Below are 18,392 nucleotides of genomic sequence, written 5' to 3' on the forward strand. Positions count from 1 at the left end.
ACTCTAGTTCTCACACTCCTGTTCGAATCACTCTTTGAGGAGAGTTCCTTAGGCCTGCTGATTTTTGCCACCTCTACCAGCTGAAAATGCTGCTGTTTTTCTTTCTGAGTGACATCTTATTCGCAATGAGTAAAGTCCTCAAATTGCCTCCTGTCGAGCCATCTCTGGCTGTGAAATGATGGGGGTGTCTCAGGTCATATTTGTAGAGAAAGCAGAAAGTGAGAGAGAGCGTGTGAGTGAGAAAGAAAGGCAGGGAGAGAGAGAGAGACAAAGGTTAGATTTGCACAGAGTGAAATGCAGAATGGAGGGCGTCCGAAACGGAACGTGCGAGAACGTGAGGCAGTCGGAAAGCAGAAAGAGAGAGAAAGAGAGAGGCGTGCAAGAGCGAACGTGAAGGGAGCGAGGTGTAAACAAGAGGATTTGGGAGCAGGATTAGGAGGGAGGAAAGCAAGGAGCACGCGTGGACTGGGATGGGGGCAGTGAGGGAGGGGAAAAGAGAAAGCGAGAGGGACTGGGAGCACGAGGGAAGAGAAAGGATGGGGGTTTGTTAGCAGGGTGAGGAGGCAGGGAGCGGTTTCTGACAGGCCCGGCCTCCATCTTGTTTCAGGCCTGCCTGGCCACAAAATGTCCGCCCCAACGAAAGTGAACCCAGCTGTTGTCTTTCACTTCGACGCTGCGACATTGGGCAGCTGTGCAAACAAAGAGAGTGGGCGCTCTCTGTCTCTCTTTCTCTCTGTCTCTCTCTTTCTCTCTGTCTCTCTCCTCTTTCTGTCTCTCTCTTCTTCTCTCATTCTCTCTCTCTCTCTCTTCTCTTTCTGTCTCTGTCACTCTTTCGCTCTCTTGCTTTTCTTTTACTCTCCCTCTTTCTTTCTTTTGTTTTCTCTCTGTCTCTTTATCTTTCTCTTTCTCTCTTTCTTTCTCTCCATCTCTATCTCTCTCTCTCTCTCTCTCTCTGTCTCTCTCTCACACAAGGCAATGCCATTTTCTGTGAACTATACTGAAAAGGAAATGAACAAAATGGAAGGATGCGACATGGCGCTCCTAGTCTCGGTTTTATTTCTGTGAAATTGGCTCCTCTCTTCTGGCTGCAGAGAGAGAAGGCGCCACTTTAATGTGTCAGTAGTTGTTGTAATGTGGAATAAAGTGGAGCAGGTCACACACGCGACCAACCCACTGAACACAACAATAAATCTCACTTTGGCTGGATCTCCATCGTAACCAGGACGGGACGAGGTCTCACCCTCAAACACAGACATGGGGGCCACACTGTAAACACACTGGGACACAGAGGAACTGGTGGGAATGGCACACTATAGACAGGGGGGCATGAATCAAGACAATTCTCCCTCGGCACTGACCCTCCGACAGTGCCCGCTCCCTCAGCACTGACCCTCCGACAGTGCCCGCTCCCTCAGCACTGACCCTCCGACAGTGCCCGCTCCCTCAGCACTGACCCTCCGACAGTGCCCGCTCCCTCAGCACTGACCCTCCGACAGTGCCCGCTCCCTCAGCACTGACCCTCCGATGGTGCCCGCTCCCTCAGCACTGACCCTCCGACAGTGCCCACTCCCTCAGCACTGACCCTCCGATGGTGCCCGCTCCCTCAGCACTGACCCTCTGACAGTGCCCGCACCCTCAGCGCTGACCCTCCGACAGTGCCCACTCCCTCAGCGCTGACCCTCCGACAGTGCCCGCTCCCTCAGCACTGACCCTCCGACAGTGCCCGCTCCCTCAGCACTGACCCTCCGACAGTGCACGCTCCCTCAGCACTGACCCTCCGACAGTGCCCGCTCCCTCAGCGCTGACCCTCCGACAGCGCCCGCTCCCTCAGCACTGACCCTCCGACAGTGCCCGCTCCCTCAGCGCTGACCCTCTGACAGTGCCCGCTCCCTCAGCACTGACCCTCCGACAGTGCCCGCTCCTTCAGCACTGACCCTCCGACAGTGCCCGCTCCCTCAGCACTGACCCTCCGACAGTGCCCGCTCCCTCAGCACTGACCCTCCGACAGTGCCCGCTCCCTCAGCACTGACCCTCCGACAGCGCCCGCTCCCTCAGCACTGACCCTCCGACAGCGCCCGCTCCCTCAGCACTGACCCTCCGACAGTGCCCGCTCCCTCAGCGCTGACCCTCTGACAGTGCCCGCTCCCCCAGCACTGACCCTCCGACAGTGCCCGCTCCCTCAGCGCTGACCCTCTGACAGTGCCCGCTCCCTCAGCACTGACCCTCCGACAGTGCCCGCTCCCTCAGCACTGACCCTCCGACAGTGCCCACTCCCTCAGCACTGACCCTCCGACAGTACCCGCTCCCTCAGCACTGACCCTCCGACAGTGCCCACTCCGTCAGTACTGACCCTCCGACAGTGCCCGCTCCCTCAGCACTGATCCTCCGATGGTGCCCACTCCCTCAGCACTGGCCTTCTGACAGTGCCCACTCCCTCAGCACTGACCCTCAGACAGTGCCCGCTCCCTCAGGACTGACCCTCCGACAGTGCCCGCTCCCTCAGCACTGATCCTCCGACAGTGCCCGCTCCCTCAGCACTGACCCTCCGACAGTGCCCGCACCCTCAGCAGTGACCCTCTGACAGTGCCCGCTCCCTCAGCACTGACCCTCCGATGGTGCCCGCTCCCTCAGCACTGACCCTCCGACAGTGCCCACTCCCTCAGCACTGACCCTCCGACAGTGCCCGCACCCTCAGCACTGACCCTCTGACAGTGCCCGCACCCTCAGCGCTGACCCTCCGACAGTGCCCACTCCCTCAGCACTGACCCTCCGACAGTGCCCACTCCGTCAGTACTGACCCTCCGACAGTGCCCACTCCCTCAGCACTGATCCTCCGACAGTGCCCACTCCCTCAGCACTGACCTTCTGACAGTGCCCACTCCCTCAGCACTGGCCCTCCGACTGTGCCCGCTCCCTCAGCACTGACCCCCCGACAGTACCCGCTCCCTCAGCACTGACCCTCCGACAGTGCACGCTCCCTCAGCACTGACCCTCAGACAGTGCCTGCTCCCTCAGCACTGACCCTCCGTTGGTGCCCACTCCCTCAGCACTGACCCTCTGACAGTGCCCACTCCCTCAGCACTGACCCTCTGATGGTGCCCGCTCCCTCAGCACTGACCCTCCGATAGTGCCCGCACCCTCAGCACTGACCTCTGACAGTGCCCGCTCCCTCAGCACCTACCCTCTGAGAGTGCCCACCTCCTCAGCACTGACCCTCCGACAGTGCCCGCTCCCTCAGCACTGACCCTCTGACAGTGTGGCGCTCCCTGCAGTCTGGAACTGATCAGCTGAATTAAGAGGTTGAATCTCTGTTCCTGATGTCCTGTCCCACGATCCTCTGATGCTGTCATCTTACTCAATCCCTGTTAACATGATGATGGTTCCTGGTCTCTTCACGTTGTCACTTTTCTGATGCAAGACGGTCATTTGTGATCAAGCGGTGGTGTCGAACGCTAAATGTGGCATTTGTATTTCCCAGGGCTGGTGTTGTCGGATGCTTTTCCCCGAAAGAGACAATATCCTCCTGATGAAAACTTTCAGTCTGATCCAAGTAAGTTCTTTCAGGCACCCTCTCGTGCTCCCTTATTCTGTGTTTGATTAAGTGTACCTGTTCCCTCTTGCGGTGTTCTGCTGCCGATTGGATCTGCCTGGGTGCGGTCTCAGAGTAAAGTGAGCAGAGACCAGAGAAACACTGGATCCAAAGTGTGGACATTCTAACGCATTGTAACTGGAGATACTACAAACATCGTAGTTACCTCTTGGTATCAGCGAGGCTGCCACCGAAAATGTTGAGCTCAGTTTTGGCATTGCTATGTCAGCAAATCCCAACATGCAGGAACAGGCCATTTCACCGACTGAGCCCCTACCCTTTAAACCAGCCTTTCTCCTGGACTACCCACCCTAACCTGCACATCCCTGGGCACTATGGGACAATTTAGCATGGTCAATCCACCCTAACCCGCACATCCCTGGACACTATGGGACAGTTTAGCACGGCCAATCCACCCTAACCCGCACATCCCTGGGTACTATGGGACAATTTAGCACAGCCAACCCACCCTAACCCGCACATCCCTGGGCACTACAGGACCATTTAGCACGGCCAACCCACCCTAACCCGCACATCACTGGGCACTACAGGACCATTTAGCACGGCCAACCCACCCTAACCCGCACATCACTGGGCACTACAGGACCATTTAGCACGGCCAACCCACCCTAACCCACATACCCCTGGGCACTATGGGACAATTTAGCACGGCCAACCCACCCTAACCCGCACATCCCTGGGACACTATGGGACAATTTCGCACGGCCAATCCACCCCAACCCGCACATCCCTGGGCACTACGGGACAATTTACCACGGCCAATCCACCCTAACCTGCACATCCCTGGGCACTACGGGACTATTTAGCACAGCCAACCCACCCTACCCCGCACATCCCTGGGCTCTATGGGACAATTTAGCACGGCCAATCCACCCTAACCCGCACATCCCTGGGCACTATGGGACAATTTAGCACGGCCAATCCACCCTAACCCGCACATCCCTGGGCACTATGGGACAATTTAGCGCGGCCAATCCACCCTAACCTGCACATCCCTGGGCACTACGGGACAATTTAGCACAGCCAATCCCCCCATAATCCGTACATCCCTGGGCACTATGGGACAATTTCGCACGGCCAATCCACCCCAACCCGCACATCCCTGGGCACTATGGGACAATTTAGCACGGCCAATCCACCCTAACTCGCACATCCCTGGGCACATCGGGACAATTTAGCACGGCCAACCCACCCTAACCTGCACATCCCTGGGCACTATGGGACAATTTAGCACAGCCAATCCCCCCATAATCCGTACATCCCTGGGCACTATGGGACAATTTCGCACGGCCAACCCACCCTAACCTACACATCCCTGGGCACTATGGGACAATTTAGCACGGCCAATCCACCCCAACCCGCACATCCCTGGGCACTACGGGACAATTTAGCACGGCCAATCCACCCTAACCTGCACATCCCTGGGCACTACGGGACTGTTTAGCACGGCCAATCCACCCTAACCCGCACATCCCTGGGCACTACGGGACAATTTAGCACGGCCAACCCACCCTAACCCGCACATCCCTGGGCACTACGGGACAATTTAGCACGGCCAATCCACCCTATACCTCACATCCCTGGGCACTATGAGACGATTTATCATGGCCAGTCCACCCTAACTTGCACATCTTTGGACTGTGGAAGAAAACCGGATCACCCGGTGGGAACCCACGCAAACGTGGGGAGAATGTGCAAAATCCACACAGTCAGTCACCTAGAGGGCGGAATCCAATCCCGGCCCCGGGCGCTGTGAGATAGCAGTGCTAAGCACTGTGCCACCATGTCACCCCTTAAGCCACCTAATCTCAGTAAGGATGTACCTGTATTCGAAGTGGCTCAGTAATGGATTCAGTTCCTGGGTGACCAGAAGTTGGCACGGGTGGGCCCAAGAGCCTGGGCTAGTTTTGTTGCAAGCTGGTGGCGCGACTGACCAAAGGGTGTGAAACATCCATGCCTGGTCAGAGGGCACAGAGAGGTTGGCCAACATGGAGAGGAGGCGGAGATCAAATTGCACGCACGGTGGGCAGAAGTACTTGAGATGGCCGTGAAATGGAACTTGGCCTTGATGAATGAATCCTGAGAGAGATCTTGCCCCCATTTCCGGTTCGCTAAACATTTTCCATTCTTTCCCAACGACCCACCACCCAGGTTTAAACTCTTCAGTCGCACCACATTCGCGAGCTGTATCTCCAAATACCCAGCATCCCGGTAAGAAATGCCTCCCTGCCTCTCTGTCTTTCGTGTTTCCAGCGAATTGTAGGGCCCCTGCAGTGTGGGAGCTGGCTATTCAGCCCATTGCGTCCGTGCTAACTCTCCGCGTGGCTTACCACCAAATCGAATCCACTCTCTGTCACCCTGCGTTTCCCATGGCGAATCCCCTTTCTGTCCCACACTCTGCATGTGCCAGTCTGTTTATCATTCTCTATTTCTCACTCTCTGTGTCTCCCCATCTCTTCTCCCTCTCTATTTCTCACTGTGTCCCCCCATCTCATTCTCCCTCTCTATTTCTCACTGTATCTCCCCATCTCATTCTCCCTCTCTAATTCTCACTGTGTCCTCCCATCTCATTCTCCCTCTCTATTTCTCACTGTATCTCCCCATCTCATTCTCCCTCTCTAATTCTCACTGTGTCCCCCCATCTCATTCTCCCTCTCTATTTCTCACTGTGTCCCCCCATCTCATTCTCCCTCTCTATTTCTCACTGTATCTCCCCATCTCATTCTCCCTCTCTATTTCTCACTGTGACTCCCCATCTCATTCTCCCTCTCTATTTCTCACTGTATCTCCCCCATCCCATTCTCCCTCTCTATTTCTCACTGTGTCCCCCCATCTCATTCTCCCTCTCTATTTCTCACTGTGTCCCCCCATCTCATTCTCCCTCTCTATTTCTCACTGTGTCTCCCCATCTCATTCTCCCTCTCTATTTCTCACTGTGTCCCCCCATCTCATTCTCCCTCTCTATTTCTCACTGTGTCCCCCCATCTCATTCTCCCTCTCTATTTCTCACTGTATCTCCCCATCTCATTCTCCCTCTCTATTTCTCACTGTGTCCCCCCATCTCATTCTCCCTCTCTATTTCTCACTGTGTCTCCCCATCTCATTCTCCCTCTCTATTTCTCACTGTGTCTCCCCATCTCATTCTCCCTCTCTATTTCTCACTGCGTCTCCCCATCTCATTCTCCCTCTCTATTTCTCACTGCGTCTCCCCATCTCATTCTCCCTCTCTATTTCTCACTGCGTCTCCCCATCTCATTCTCCCTCTCTATTTCTCACTGTGTCTCCCCATGTCATTCTCCCTCTCTATTTCTCACTGCGTCTCCCCATCTTATTCTCCCTCTCTATTTCTCACTCACTGTGTCTCCCCATCTCATTCTCCCTCTCTATTTCTCACTGTGTCTCCCCGTCTCATTCTCCCTCTCTATTTCTCACTGTGTCCCCCCATCTCATTCTCCCTCTCTATTTCTCTCTGTATCTCCCCATCTCATTCCCCCTCTCTATTTCTCTCTGTGTCTCCCCATCTCATTCTCCCTCTCTATTTCTCACTGTATCTCCCCATCTCATTCTCCCTCTCTATTTCTCACTGTGTCCCCCCATCTCATTCTCCCTCTCTATTTCTCACTGTGTCCCCCCATCTCATTCTCCCTCTCTATTTCTCACTGTGTCCCCCCATCTCATTCTCCCTCTCTATTTCTCTCTGTATCTCCCCATCTCATTCCCCCTCTCTATTTCTCTCTGTGTCTCCCCATCTCATTCTCCCTCTCTATTTCTCACTGTATCTCCCCATCTCATTCTCCCTCTCTATTTCTCACTGTGTCCCCCCATCTCATTCTCCCTCTCTATTTCTCACTGTGTCCCCCCATCTCATTCTCCCTCTCTATTTCTCACTGTGTCCCCCCATCTCATTCTCCCTCTCTATTTCTCTCTGTGTCTCCCCATCTCATTCTCCCTCTCTATTTCTCACTGTATCTCCCCATCTCAGTCTCCCTCTCTATTTCTCACTGTGTCCCCCCATCTCATTCTCCCTCTCTATTTCTCACTGTGTCTCCCCATCTCATTCTCCCTCTCTATTTCTCACTGCGTCTCCCCATCTCATTCACCCTCTCTATTTCTCACTGCGTCTCCCCATCTCATTCTCCCTCTCTATTTCTCACTGCGTCTCCCCATCTCATTCTCCCTCTCTATTTCTCACTCTCTGTGACTCCCCATCTCATTCTCCCTCTCTATTTCTCACTGTGTCCCCCCATCTCATTCTCCCTCTCTGCTTCTCACTGTATCTCCCCATCTCATTCGCCCTCTCTATTTCTCACTGTGTCCCCCCATCTCATTCTCCCTCTCTATTTCTCACTGTATCTCCCCATCTCATTCTCCCTCTCTATTTCTCACTGTATCTCCCCATCTCATTCTCCCTCTTTATTTCTCACTGTGTCTCCCCATCTCATTCTCCCTCTGTATTTCTCACTCTCTGTGTCCCCCATCTGTTTCTTCCTCTCTCTTTCTCACTCTCTGTATCTCGTTTCCTCTTTCTCAACCTCTATATCTCCCCATCTCTTTCTGCCTCTCTCTTTCTCATCCTCTTATCTACCCCACCCCGCTATATCTCCATATCTGTTTCTGCCACTCTGTCTCTCATCCTCTGATTCCCCCCGCCACCTTGTTTCTGCCGCTCTGTCTCTCACCCTCTGGACACTATAGAGTGGCCAGCCACCTAGCCTACACACCTTCGGACTATGGGAGGAAACCGGAGCACCCGGAAGAAACCCACGCAGACACGAGGAGAATGTGCAAACCCCACACATAGAGTGGCCCAAGGGTGGGATCGAACCCAGGTCCTGAGCGCTGTGAGGGCAACACTGGGGCAGTTGGCTGGACTTAGCCATTCTCAGCTGTTGGCGACCCACTCGCAGAGGAAGTAGTGAATGTGGGTACAGTTTTAGCATTCAAAAGGCATTTGGTTCAGCCCTTGAGTGGGAAAGGGTTTTGGAGGGAAATGGACTTGGATCAGGCAGGTGGGGCTGTGGTTTGTGGTTGGCATGGACTGCTGGGGCTGAAGGTCCTGCTTCTGTGTTGTTTAACATCTCTGTTGCAGTGTTCCAGCAAACCTTAACACAAGGAACAACACCTCATTTTCCACCCTGGGATCTCGCAAACCATGAGACACAAGTTCATTAACTTTAGAGCTAAATTCTATTCCTGTGTGTGTGTGTGTGTGTGTGTGTGTGTGTGTGTGTGTGTGTGTGTGTGTGTGTGTGTGTGTGTGTGTGTGTTTTTCACACCTGGCCCTGTCACAGCAAATGCTGTATTTAGCAACATCACCCAATCTCCTCCGCTGTTTGTCCTTCTCTCACATTGTACGGGCTGCTTTCAGTGCCCTCACCCATTCCCTCTTGCTCTCAGCTTTCGTTATCTCTCATTCGGCTTCCTTCCTATCCTGGCTTGTTATCAACAATTCCCTCAGCTGCCCACTCTCTTCCCCGTCCACCTCCCTCCCTGCCCTCTGGGCTGCGTCCCTCCCCAGCCGCTCACCTCGCCCCATCTCGTCCTCACCATATCCCCCCCCCGCCGACGGCCCCCAATCTCGCTCCTGCCAGTTCTGGACCCGAAATGTTAACGCTGCTTCCTTCCTGTGGATGCTACCGCACCTCTGTCCAGTTCTGTCTTTGAATACCATCTCCAGCATCTCTTAGCTTTGCCTTGTTTATTTGGTTGGGATTTTTAACCAGGAAGGGGAATCGTGGCTGATGGGGAGAAGGCAAAAACAAAAAAAAAACACAAAATGTTCTGGAGGATTGTTCGGGCTGCCACGTTCTCACTGAATGGAGGAGGTGAGCCGATGGGCTGAATGGCCTAATTCTGCTGCTCTCTGCAATGGTCGTCCATGTATGGTCAAAGCAGGAAGGAATCCTTCGGGAGCATCAGTGAAATGATGGATGGCAGAGGGATCTCGGTGGGTCGGTGAGCCAGGTCAATGAAGGTGGCAGGTCAGGGGCAGAGAGAGAGCAGTGAATAAAGCCCACTGTGTTCTATTCGTTTATTGGGGGCATTTAAGAGGGGCATTGAGTACAACAGCGAGGAGGCAATTCTGGAATTGTACCCCAGCCGGGGGTCTGAGTCCACTTTTTATGTGCACATCGCTGGGAATATGTGAACGCTTTGCAGAGAGGGTGCAGGAGACGTTGGGCAGTCTGGGGTGGTATGTCTGAGAGTAGAGGAGATCGGGGGGAACACGATGGATCATTTTGTGAGGGGCATTGGCAGGGTAAACCGAAAGGAACCTTCCCCCCTCTTGACGGACGGATCAAAGGTCAGGAGGTATTCCCTGAAGGTAAAGGTTTCGAGGCCAGGGTGGGGTGTGATTGTGAGGGAAAATCTTTTGGTTTTACACCCCAGAGGGTGGGTGGGGTATCTGTAGCTAATGCTGCCAGGGAGGCTGGGAGAGGCAGAAACACTCAACACATAGGAGAAGGGCCTGGGCAGGAAAATGGGGATTGGGTTAGAATGGGTTTTTGAACAGCGATGGGCCGAAGGGCCTCATGCGGTGCCGGAGATTTGCGTGTGGCATTTAACGGCTGAATGCCTCTCTCCCTCCAAATCAAACTCCACCTCCAATCCACCCCTCACCCCCCTCACACCACCAACCCCCCCCACCCTCCCCTTACTCAGAGGTGCCAGTCAGATTGGCCAATGGGACGAGCGAGTGCTCCGGGAGGGTCGAGCTGCTCCTCCAAGGTGCCTGGAGGCCGCTCTGCTGGGAATTCTGGGACAGCAAGGGGGCCGACGTGGTCTGCCGGCAGACGGGCTGCGGGCGCTCGCAGTCGACCGGGGGAGGAGGCGTGGCGGGGAGCCCCGGGCCCTTCTGGGTCGTCCTGATGAACTGCACGGGGCACGAGGGCAACTGGAGGGATTGCCCAGGCCACGCCCTACCCGCCAATGAACCCTGCGACCGAAACCTCACCGCCGAGGTCACCTGCACAGGTCAGTGACGACGGCCACTCTGCCCATCGGAGGGGTAGGGAAAAATGCACTGGGATCGGGAAGCTGCGCGCAGCCCTGGGGTGGGTGTAGGGAGGGCGTGTGGGCTGGCAGACGTGGAAAGAGAGGAGGAACGAGAAGGGATTGAAAGGAAAGAATGGGAAGAACGAAACAATGAGGTTGACATCCCGCCCCAACTCAACACCCAGCTTGGTAAAAATGTCGAAGTTTGGAAGAGCCATTCGGCCCCTTCAACCTGTCCCGTTGTTCGAATACAGTCGCGGCTGATCATTGAGCTCAATATTCTAATCCTATCCTCTTAGCCACAACAGCAATAAGTTCCACACAGTGCCGGGGGAGGCCAATCAGCCCATCAAACCTGTGCCGAAGCTCTCCTCTGAGCACCATCCGACCCCTTCACGCTGCGTTCCACATGGCCACCCCACCCTAACCCACCCATCCCTGGGCACTACGGGACAATTTAGAACGGCCAATCCCATCCTAACCTGCACATCCCTGGGCACTACGGGACAATTTAGCACGGCCAATCCACCCTAACCTGCACATCCCTGGGCACTACGGGACAATTTAGCACGGCTAATCCACCCTAACCCGCACATCCCTGGGCACTATGGGACAATTTAGCACGGCCAATCCACCCTAACCCACACATCCCTGGGCACTATGTGACAATTTAGCACGGCCAATCCCACCCTAACCTGCACATCCCTGGACACTATGGGACAATTTAGCACGGCCAACCCACCCTAACCCGCACATCCCTGGGCACGACAGGACAATTTAGCACGGCCAATCCCACCCTAACCCGCACATCCCTGGGCACTACGGGACAATTTAGCACGGCCAATCCACCCTAACCTGCACATCCCTGGGCACTACAGGACAATTTAGCACGGCCAACCCACCCTAACCCGCACATCCCTGGGCACGACAGGACAATTTAGCACGGCCAATCCACCCTAACCCGCACATCCCTGGACACTATGGGACAATTTAGCACGGCCAATCCACCCTAACCTGCACATCCCTGGGCACTATGGGACAATTTAGCACGGCCAATCCACCCTAACCCGCACATCCCTGGGCACTATGGGACAATTTAGCACGGCCAACCCACCCTAACCTGCACATCCCTGGGCACTATGGGACAATTTAGCACGGCCAATCCACCCTAACCTGCACATCCCTGGACACTATGGGACAATTTAGCACGGCCAATCCACCCTAACCCGCACATCCCTGGGCACTATGGGACAATTTAGCACGGCCAATCCACCCTAACCTGCACATCCCTGGGCACTATGGGACAATTTAGCACGGCCAATCCCACCCTAACCTGCACATCCCTGAGCACTATGGGACAATTTAGCACGGCCAATCCACCCTAACCCGCACATCCCTGGGCACTACGGGACAATTTAGCACGGCCAATCCACCCTAACCTGCAGATCCCTGGGCACTACGTGACAATTTAGCACGGCCAATCCACCCTAACCTGCACATCCCTGGGCACTACGTGACAATTTAGCACGGCCAATCCACCCTAACCCGCACACCTTCGGACTGTGGGAGGAAGCCGGAGCCCCTGGAGGAAACCCACGCAGACGTGGGGAGGATCTGCAAACCACACACAGTTATCCGAGGGTGGGGATCGAACCCGGGTCCCTTGCGCTGTGAGGCAGTGGTGCAAACCACTGAGCTGCTGTTCCACCTGTACCTACAATCACCTCCTTCTTGAAAAATCAAGTGATGTTCTCGCCTGAAGTGCTTTCAGTGCACAGAATTCCATTCTCTGGGTGAAGACATTTCTCCTCATCTCAGTCTGAAATGGTCTACCCTTGTATCGTTACACCATGACCATCTGGGCTCCACAACCCCATCCCGCAACCATCATAAACATCCTTCCTCCCTTTACCCTGTCTCGTCCTGTAGAATTTTATGGGTTTCGATGAGATTTCCCTTCATTCTTCCAAACTGCAGTGAATATCATCCTAACATATCCAGTCTCTCTCCATGCATCAGTCCTACCATGCCAGGGATTAGTCTAGGATACTGCACTGGTCAGAGTTGGGGATGTTCCCCAATGATTGCACAAGGTTCAGCCCCATTCGCGACTGCCTCAGATACTGAAGCAGCTCATGTCCAAATGCAACAAGATCTGGACAATATACAGGCTCCGGCTGACAAGGGGCAAGCGACATTCGTGCCTCACAAATGCCCAGGCTGTGCCCATCACCAATAAACGATAATCTAACCACTGCCCCTTGACATTCAATGGTGTTACCATCACTGAATCCCCCCACTACCCACATCCTGGGGATTACCATTGACCAGAAACTCAACTGGACTCACCACATAAACACAGCGGCTACAAGAGCAGGTCAGAGGCTGGGAATCCTGCAGCGAGTAACTCCCGTCCTGTCTCCCTCCAAAGCCTGTCCCACCATCTACAAGGCACAAGGCAGGAGGGTGATGGGATACTCCCCACTTGCCCCTGGATGGGAGCAGCTCCAACAAAACTCAAGAGGCTCGACACCATCCAGGACAAAGCAGCCCTCGCTCCATTGGGATCACATCCACAAACATCCCGCTCCCTCCCCCCCACCGACGCTCAGTCGCAGCAGTGTGTACCATCTACAAGATGCTCTGCAGAGATTCACCAAAGATCCTCAGGCAGCACCTTCTAAACCCCATGACCCACTTCCACCTAGAAGGACAAGAACATCAAACATAGAACAGTACATCACAGTACAGGCCCTTCAGCCCATGGTATGATACCAAATTTTTACCCTAAACCTAAAGTCTATCTAACCCCCACCCCTACCTTATACTACCATCCACATGTCTATCTAATAGTCGCTTAAATGACCATAATGAGGCCAACTCCACTACCGTCTCTGGCAATGCATTCCACACCCCGACCACCCTCTGAGTAAAGAACCTACCTCTGACGTCTCCCCTAGATCTACCTCCACTCACTTTTAAACTATGCCCCCTCATAATAGCTACCTCCACCCTCAGAAAAAGTCACTGGCTGCCCACTCTATCTGTACCTCTGATCACTTTGTACAAGGGCAGCAGATATATGGGAACACCACCCTCTTGCAAATTCCTCTCTGAGCCAAGACACAGTGTATCTGAGATAGCAAAGTATAGAGCTGGATGAACACAGCCGGCCAAGCAGCATCTTAGGAGCGCAAAAGCTGACGTTTCGGGCCTAGACCCTCTGATGAAGGGTCTAGGCCCGAAACGTCAGCTTTTGTGCTCCTGAGATGCTGCTGGGCCTGCTGTGTTCATCCAGCCTCACATTTTATTATCTTGGATTCTCCAGCATCTGCAGTTCCCATTATCTCAGAACACAGTGTAAATCTTCAGTTCTCCCCAGTTCTGAGTCACACTGGGCATGACATGTTGGCTCTGTCTCTCTCTCTCTCTCTCTCTCTATCTCTCTCTCTCCCCACAGATGCTGCCAGACCTGCTGAGTTCCTCCAGCGTATTTCAATGTCCCATTATCTGCGGTGTTTTTGGTGTTAACCTCGTCCTTAGGCCCTGGGATTTGTGTCCCCCATTGAACCCTCTTGTATTTCGGTCTTGTCACTCTGGCCCAATCTCACCGTGACCCTCTTGTGTGTTTTCCCTGATTGACTTCATCACCCTCCGGGCCCATCCCTCTGTGCCAGGATTCCTTCTGTAATTGGGATGTGGCTGTCACTGGGCCAGGCAATTTTTCCCCATCCCTAATTGCTCGCAGCCGGGATTGGGGGTGGGGGGTGGGTGGAGAGGGGGCAGGAGGGCAGTTAAGCATGAACCATATTGTTGTGGGTCTGCAGTGGCGAGGTGATGGCTCATTGGTGTTCGTCCTGGTCTGTTGGTCCGGAGTCCCAGGTAACAGTTTGGATCACTGCAGGTAATCTGGAAGTAAGAGCTGAATATTGACTGTAGATTTATGGCCGACTGTCCGGGGAAAAATCCCTCTCGGTCCACTAATTTCTCGACGGGAAGGAACTCTGCCAATCTTGTCTAATGAAGGGTGGTCTTGCTCTTGAGGGAGTGCAGCGAAGGTTTACCCAGGCTGATTCCGGGGATGGCGGGACTGACATATGAGGAGAGATTGACCAGGTTAGGATTGTTTTCACTGGAGTTCAGACAAATGAGGGGGTGGTCTCATAGAGACTTATAAAATTCTAGCAGGGCTGGGCATGGTGGATGCAGGGAGGATGTCCCCAATGGTAGGTGTGCCCAGCGCCAGGGGTCGGGATTTGGTACAGATGATTTAGGATGGAGTTGAGGAGACATTTCTTCACCCAAAGAGTGGTGAGCCCGTGGAATTCATTACCACAGGAAGTAATTGATGCCGAAACATTAAATGTGTTCAAGAGGTGGCTAGATATAGCACCTGGGGTGAATGGGATCAAAGGTTTTTGGGGGAAAAGCAGGATTAGCCACTTGAGTTGGATGACCAGCCATGATCGTGATGGATGGAGGAGCAGGCTTGAAGGGCCGAATGGTCTTGTCCTGCTCCTATCTTCTATGTTTGGCTTACATGTGACTTTCTGAAAATTAATTCATGGGATAAGAGTGTCATTGGCCAGGCCAGCATTTATAACCCGTCCCTAATTGCCCCAGAGGGCACTTAAGAGTCAGCCACGTTGCTGTGGGTCTGGAGTCACATGTAGGGCCAAACCAGGTAAGGATGGCAGTTTCCTTCCCTAAAGGGGCATTAGTGAACCAGAAGGGTTTTTACAACAATCGACGTGGTCATCATTAGATTCTATATTCTGCTATCAAGGGATTGAAACCCAGGTCCCGAAAACATTACGAAGGATGTGGTAGTAGAGAATTTAGAAATGCATTATGTGATCAAACGTAGAGTCATAGAATTATACAACACAGAAACATACCTTTCATCCCAACCCATCCATGCCAAATGTGCTAGAGCTACCTGTGTTTTCCCTATCATCACTCTAAACCTTTCCTTTCCACCCTATCAGTCTTACATACATCTGAGATCTCCTCACAATATTTGCTTCACAATTTCCCACTAACTATCAGGCCAGGTTGGGTGGTCTATAGTACAATCCCAGTAAAGCGATCATCCCTTTCTTCTATCTCAGTCCCATCCAAATAACTTGCCTGGACAATCTTCCAGGAATATCCCACTGACATGCAGCTGTAGTGTTAGCCCTACCCAAAACGCCACTACCCTCCTCTCTTGGCACCCCCCCCCCCCCCATTTCTATCCTTCCAAGAGCATCTTTTTCCTGGAATATTAAGCTGCCAGGCCTGTCCATCCCTGAGCCACATCTCTGTCGTTGCTGTGATATCTCAGTCCCATGTTCCCAACCATTCCCCGAGTTCACATGCCTTACCTGTTAGACCTCTCGCATTGAGTCAGTCCTACCTCATTCTCTGAGGGATAGTAGGAACTGCTGACGCTGGAGCCTGAGATAACAAGGCACGGAGATGGAGGAAGATAGCAGGGCCAGGCAGCACCTTTTACCTGGAATGTTAAGCTGCTGGGCCTGTCCATCCCTGAGCCACATCTCTGTCGTTGCCATGATAATCCAGGCCCACGTTCCCAACCGTGCCTCGAGGTCGTGTGCCTTATCTGTTAGGAAAGAGGAGCAGGAAAGCTGACGTTTCAGACCTTTCTGAAGGAGGCTCCCGACCCGAAACGTCAGCTTTCCTGCTCCTCCGACGCTGCCCTGGCCCTGCGGTGTCCCTCCAGCTCCACGTCTTGTTATCTACCTCACTCTCCGCTTTGTCCTCACCCGACCCAGCCATTAAAGTCGCTCCCCGTCTCTGCTGGACTAAACCTCAGCATCTTGTCATGTCTCATAATGGCCGTGGCATCTACACCGTTATTCCAAGCACACTTGCAAATTTCGTTCCTTCGGGGCCATTGGTTTCGCATCCCCCCCGACAACGCCATCTTGACATTTTGTTAAGATTCTGTCCTTGCGGGATTCGAACCAGAGATGTACGTTGGGGGTATAACGGTCAAGGTGGTAATTCTCCAGTAGGCTCCGGGCCTTCCCTGGTAAACCTCACGGTCCTTACTTTCCCTCAGAGCACAAGGAGGTCCGCCTTTCTGGCGGGGACAGCCGGTGCGCTGGGAGGGTGGAGATCCATTCACATGGCACCTGGGGGACGATCTGCGATGACTCCTGGGGCCGAGTTGCCGCCTCGGTGGTCTGCCGGCAGCTGGGCTGCGGCGAAGCTCTGAGTGCCACCAACAGCTCGAGCTTCGGCCAAGGCCAGGGCCCCATCTACCTGGATGAGCTGCGTTGCCGCGGCGATGAAGCCTACCTCTGGAACTGCGCGTCGGAGCCCTGGGGCCAGCACGACTGTGGGCACAAGGAGGACGCCGGCGTGGAATGTTCTGGTAAGGCAACACTTTGTTTCACCACCCTTCCCTTTGCCCACTCCCCCAACCCCCAATCTCATTCTTCTCCATGTTGCTGTGGGTGAGTGAGTTTGTGTTGCTAAGGGAGTTGTGCCCTGTGTTGCTATGGGGGGGTGAGTCTGTGTTGCTATGGGGGAGTGAATCTGTGTTGCTATGGGGGAGTGAATCTGTGTTGCTATGGGGGAGTGAGTCTTTGTTGCTATGGGGGAGTGAGCCTGTGTTGCTAAGGGAGTTGTGCCCTGTGTTGCTATGGGGGAGTGAGTCTGTGTTGCTATGGGGGAGTGAGTCTGTGTTGCTAAGGGAGTTATGCCCTGTGAAGCTATGGGGAAATGAGTCTGTGTTGCTATGGGAGAGTGAGTCTGTGTTGCTATGGGGAAATGAGACTGTGTTGCCATGAGGGAGTGAGCCTGTGTTACTATGGGGGAGTGAGTCTGTGTTGCTATGGGGGAGTGAATCTGTGTTGCTATGGGGGAGTGAATCTGTGTTGCTATGGGGGAGTGAGTCTTTGTTGCTATGGGGGAGTGAATCTGTGTTGCTATGGGGGAGTGAATCTGTGTTGCTATGGGGGAGTGAGTCTTTGTTGCTATGGGGGAGTGAATCTGTGTTGCTATGGGGGAGTGAATCTGTGTTGCTATGGGGGAGTGAGTCTGTGTTGCTAAGGAGTTGTGCCCTGTGTTGCTATGGGGGAGTGAGTCTGTGTTGCTATGGGGGAGTGAGTCTGTGTTGCTAAGGGAGTTATGCCCTGTGAAGCTATGGGGAAATGAGTCTGTGTTGCCATGAGGGAGTGAGCCTGTGTTACTATGGGGGAATGAGACTGTGTTGTTATGGGGGGAGTGAGACTATGTTGCCATGAGGGAGTGAGCCTGTGTTGCTAAGGGATATGTGCCCTGTGTTGCTAGGGGAAAGCGATTCTGTGTTGCCAAGGGAGATGAGTGCTGTGATGCTAAGGGGGAATCAGACTGTGTTGCTATGGGGGATGAGACTGTGTTGTAAGGGGGAAGTGAGATTGCGTTGCTTTGGGGGAAGTGACACTGTGTTCCTGTAAGGGAGTGAGCCCTGTGTTGCAATGGGGGAGTCAGACTGTACTGATAAGGGAGTTGACACATTAATTGCTGTAGGGGAGTGAGACTCTGTCGTTGTCAGCAAGTGGGCCCTGTGTTGCTATGGGGAGTGAGCCCTGTGTGGCTATGGGGAGTGAGCCCTGTGTTGCTATGGGGAGTGAGCCCTGTGTTGCTATGGGGAAGTGAGACTGTGTTTCCATGGGGGGAGTGCGACTGGTTGCTCAGGGAGATGATCCCTATATTGCTATAGGGGGGGGGGTTCAGGTAGAGTGAGACTGTGTTGCTAAGGAATGATGACTCCTACGCTGTTATGGGGAAGTGA

General features: G+C 53.8%; 1 protein-coding gene across 1 annotated transcript in view; it reads left to right on the forward strand.

The window, feature by feature from the left end:
* The window catches only part of LOC125449532 (antigen WC1.1-like), a 111,340-nt gene that overhangs the window by 42,623 nt on the left and 50,325 nt on the right, over positions 1-18,392 (forward strand). Inside the window, exons 2-5 of the mRNA XM_059642791.1 lie at positions 3,479-3,550; positions 5,762-5,821; positions 10,274-10,585; positions 16,674-16,988. Of these exons, the coding sequence (XP_059498774.1) occupies positions 3,479-3,550; positions 5,762-5,821; positions 10,274-10,585; positions 16,674-16,988 (759 nt within the window). The remainder of the gene's footprint in view (positions 1-3,478; positions 3,551-5,761; positions 5,822-10,273; positions 10,586-16,673; positions 16,989-18,392) is intronic.

Source organism: Stegostoma tigrinum, chromosome 46, assembly GCF_030684315.1.
Source record: "Stegostoma tigrinum isolate sSteTig4 chromosome 46, sSteTig4.hap1, whole genome shotgun sequence".
In the NCBI taxonomy this organism is placed as follows: domain Eukaryota; kingdom Metazoa; phylum Chordata; class Chondrichthyes; order Orectolobiformes; family Stegostomatidae; genus Stegostoma; species Stegostoma tigrinum.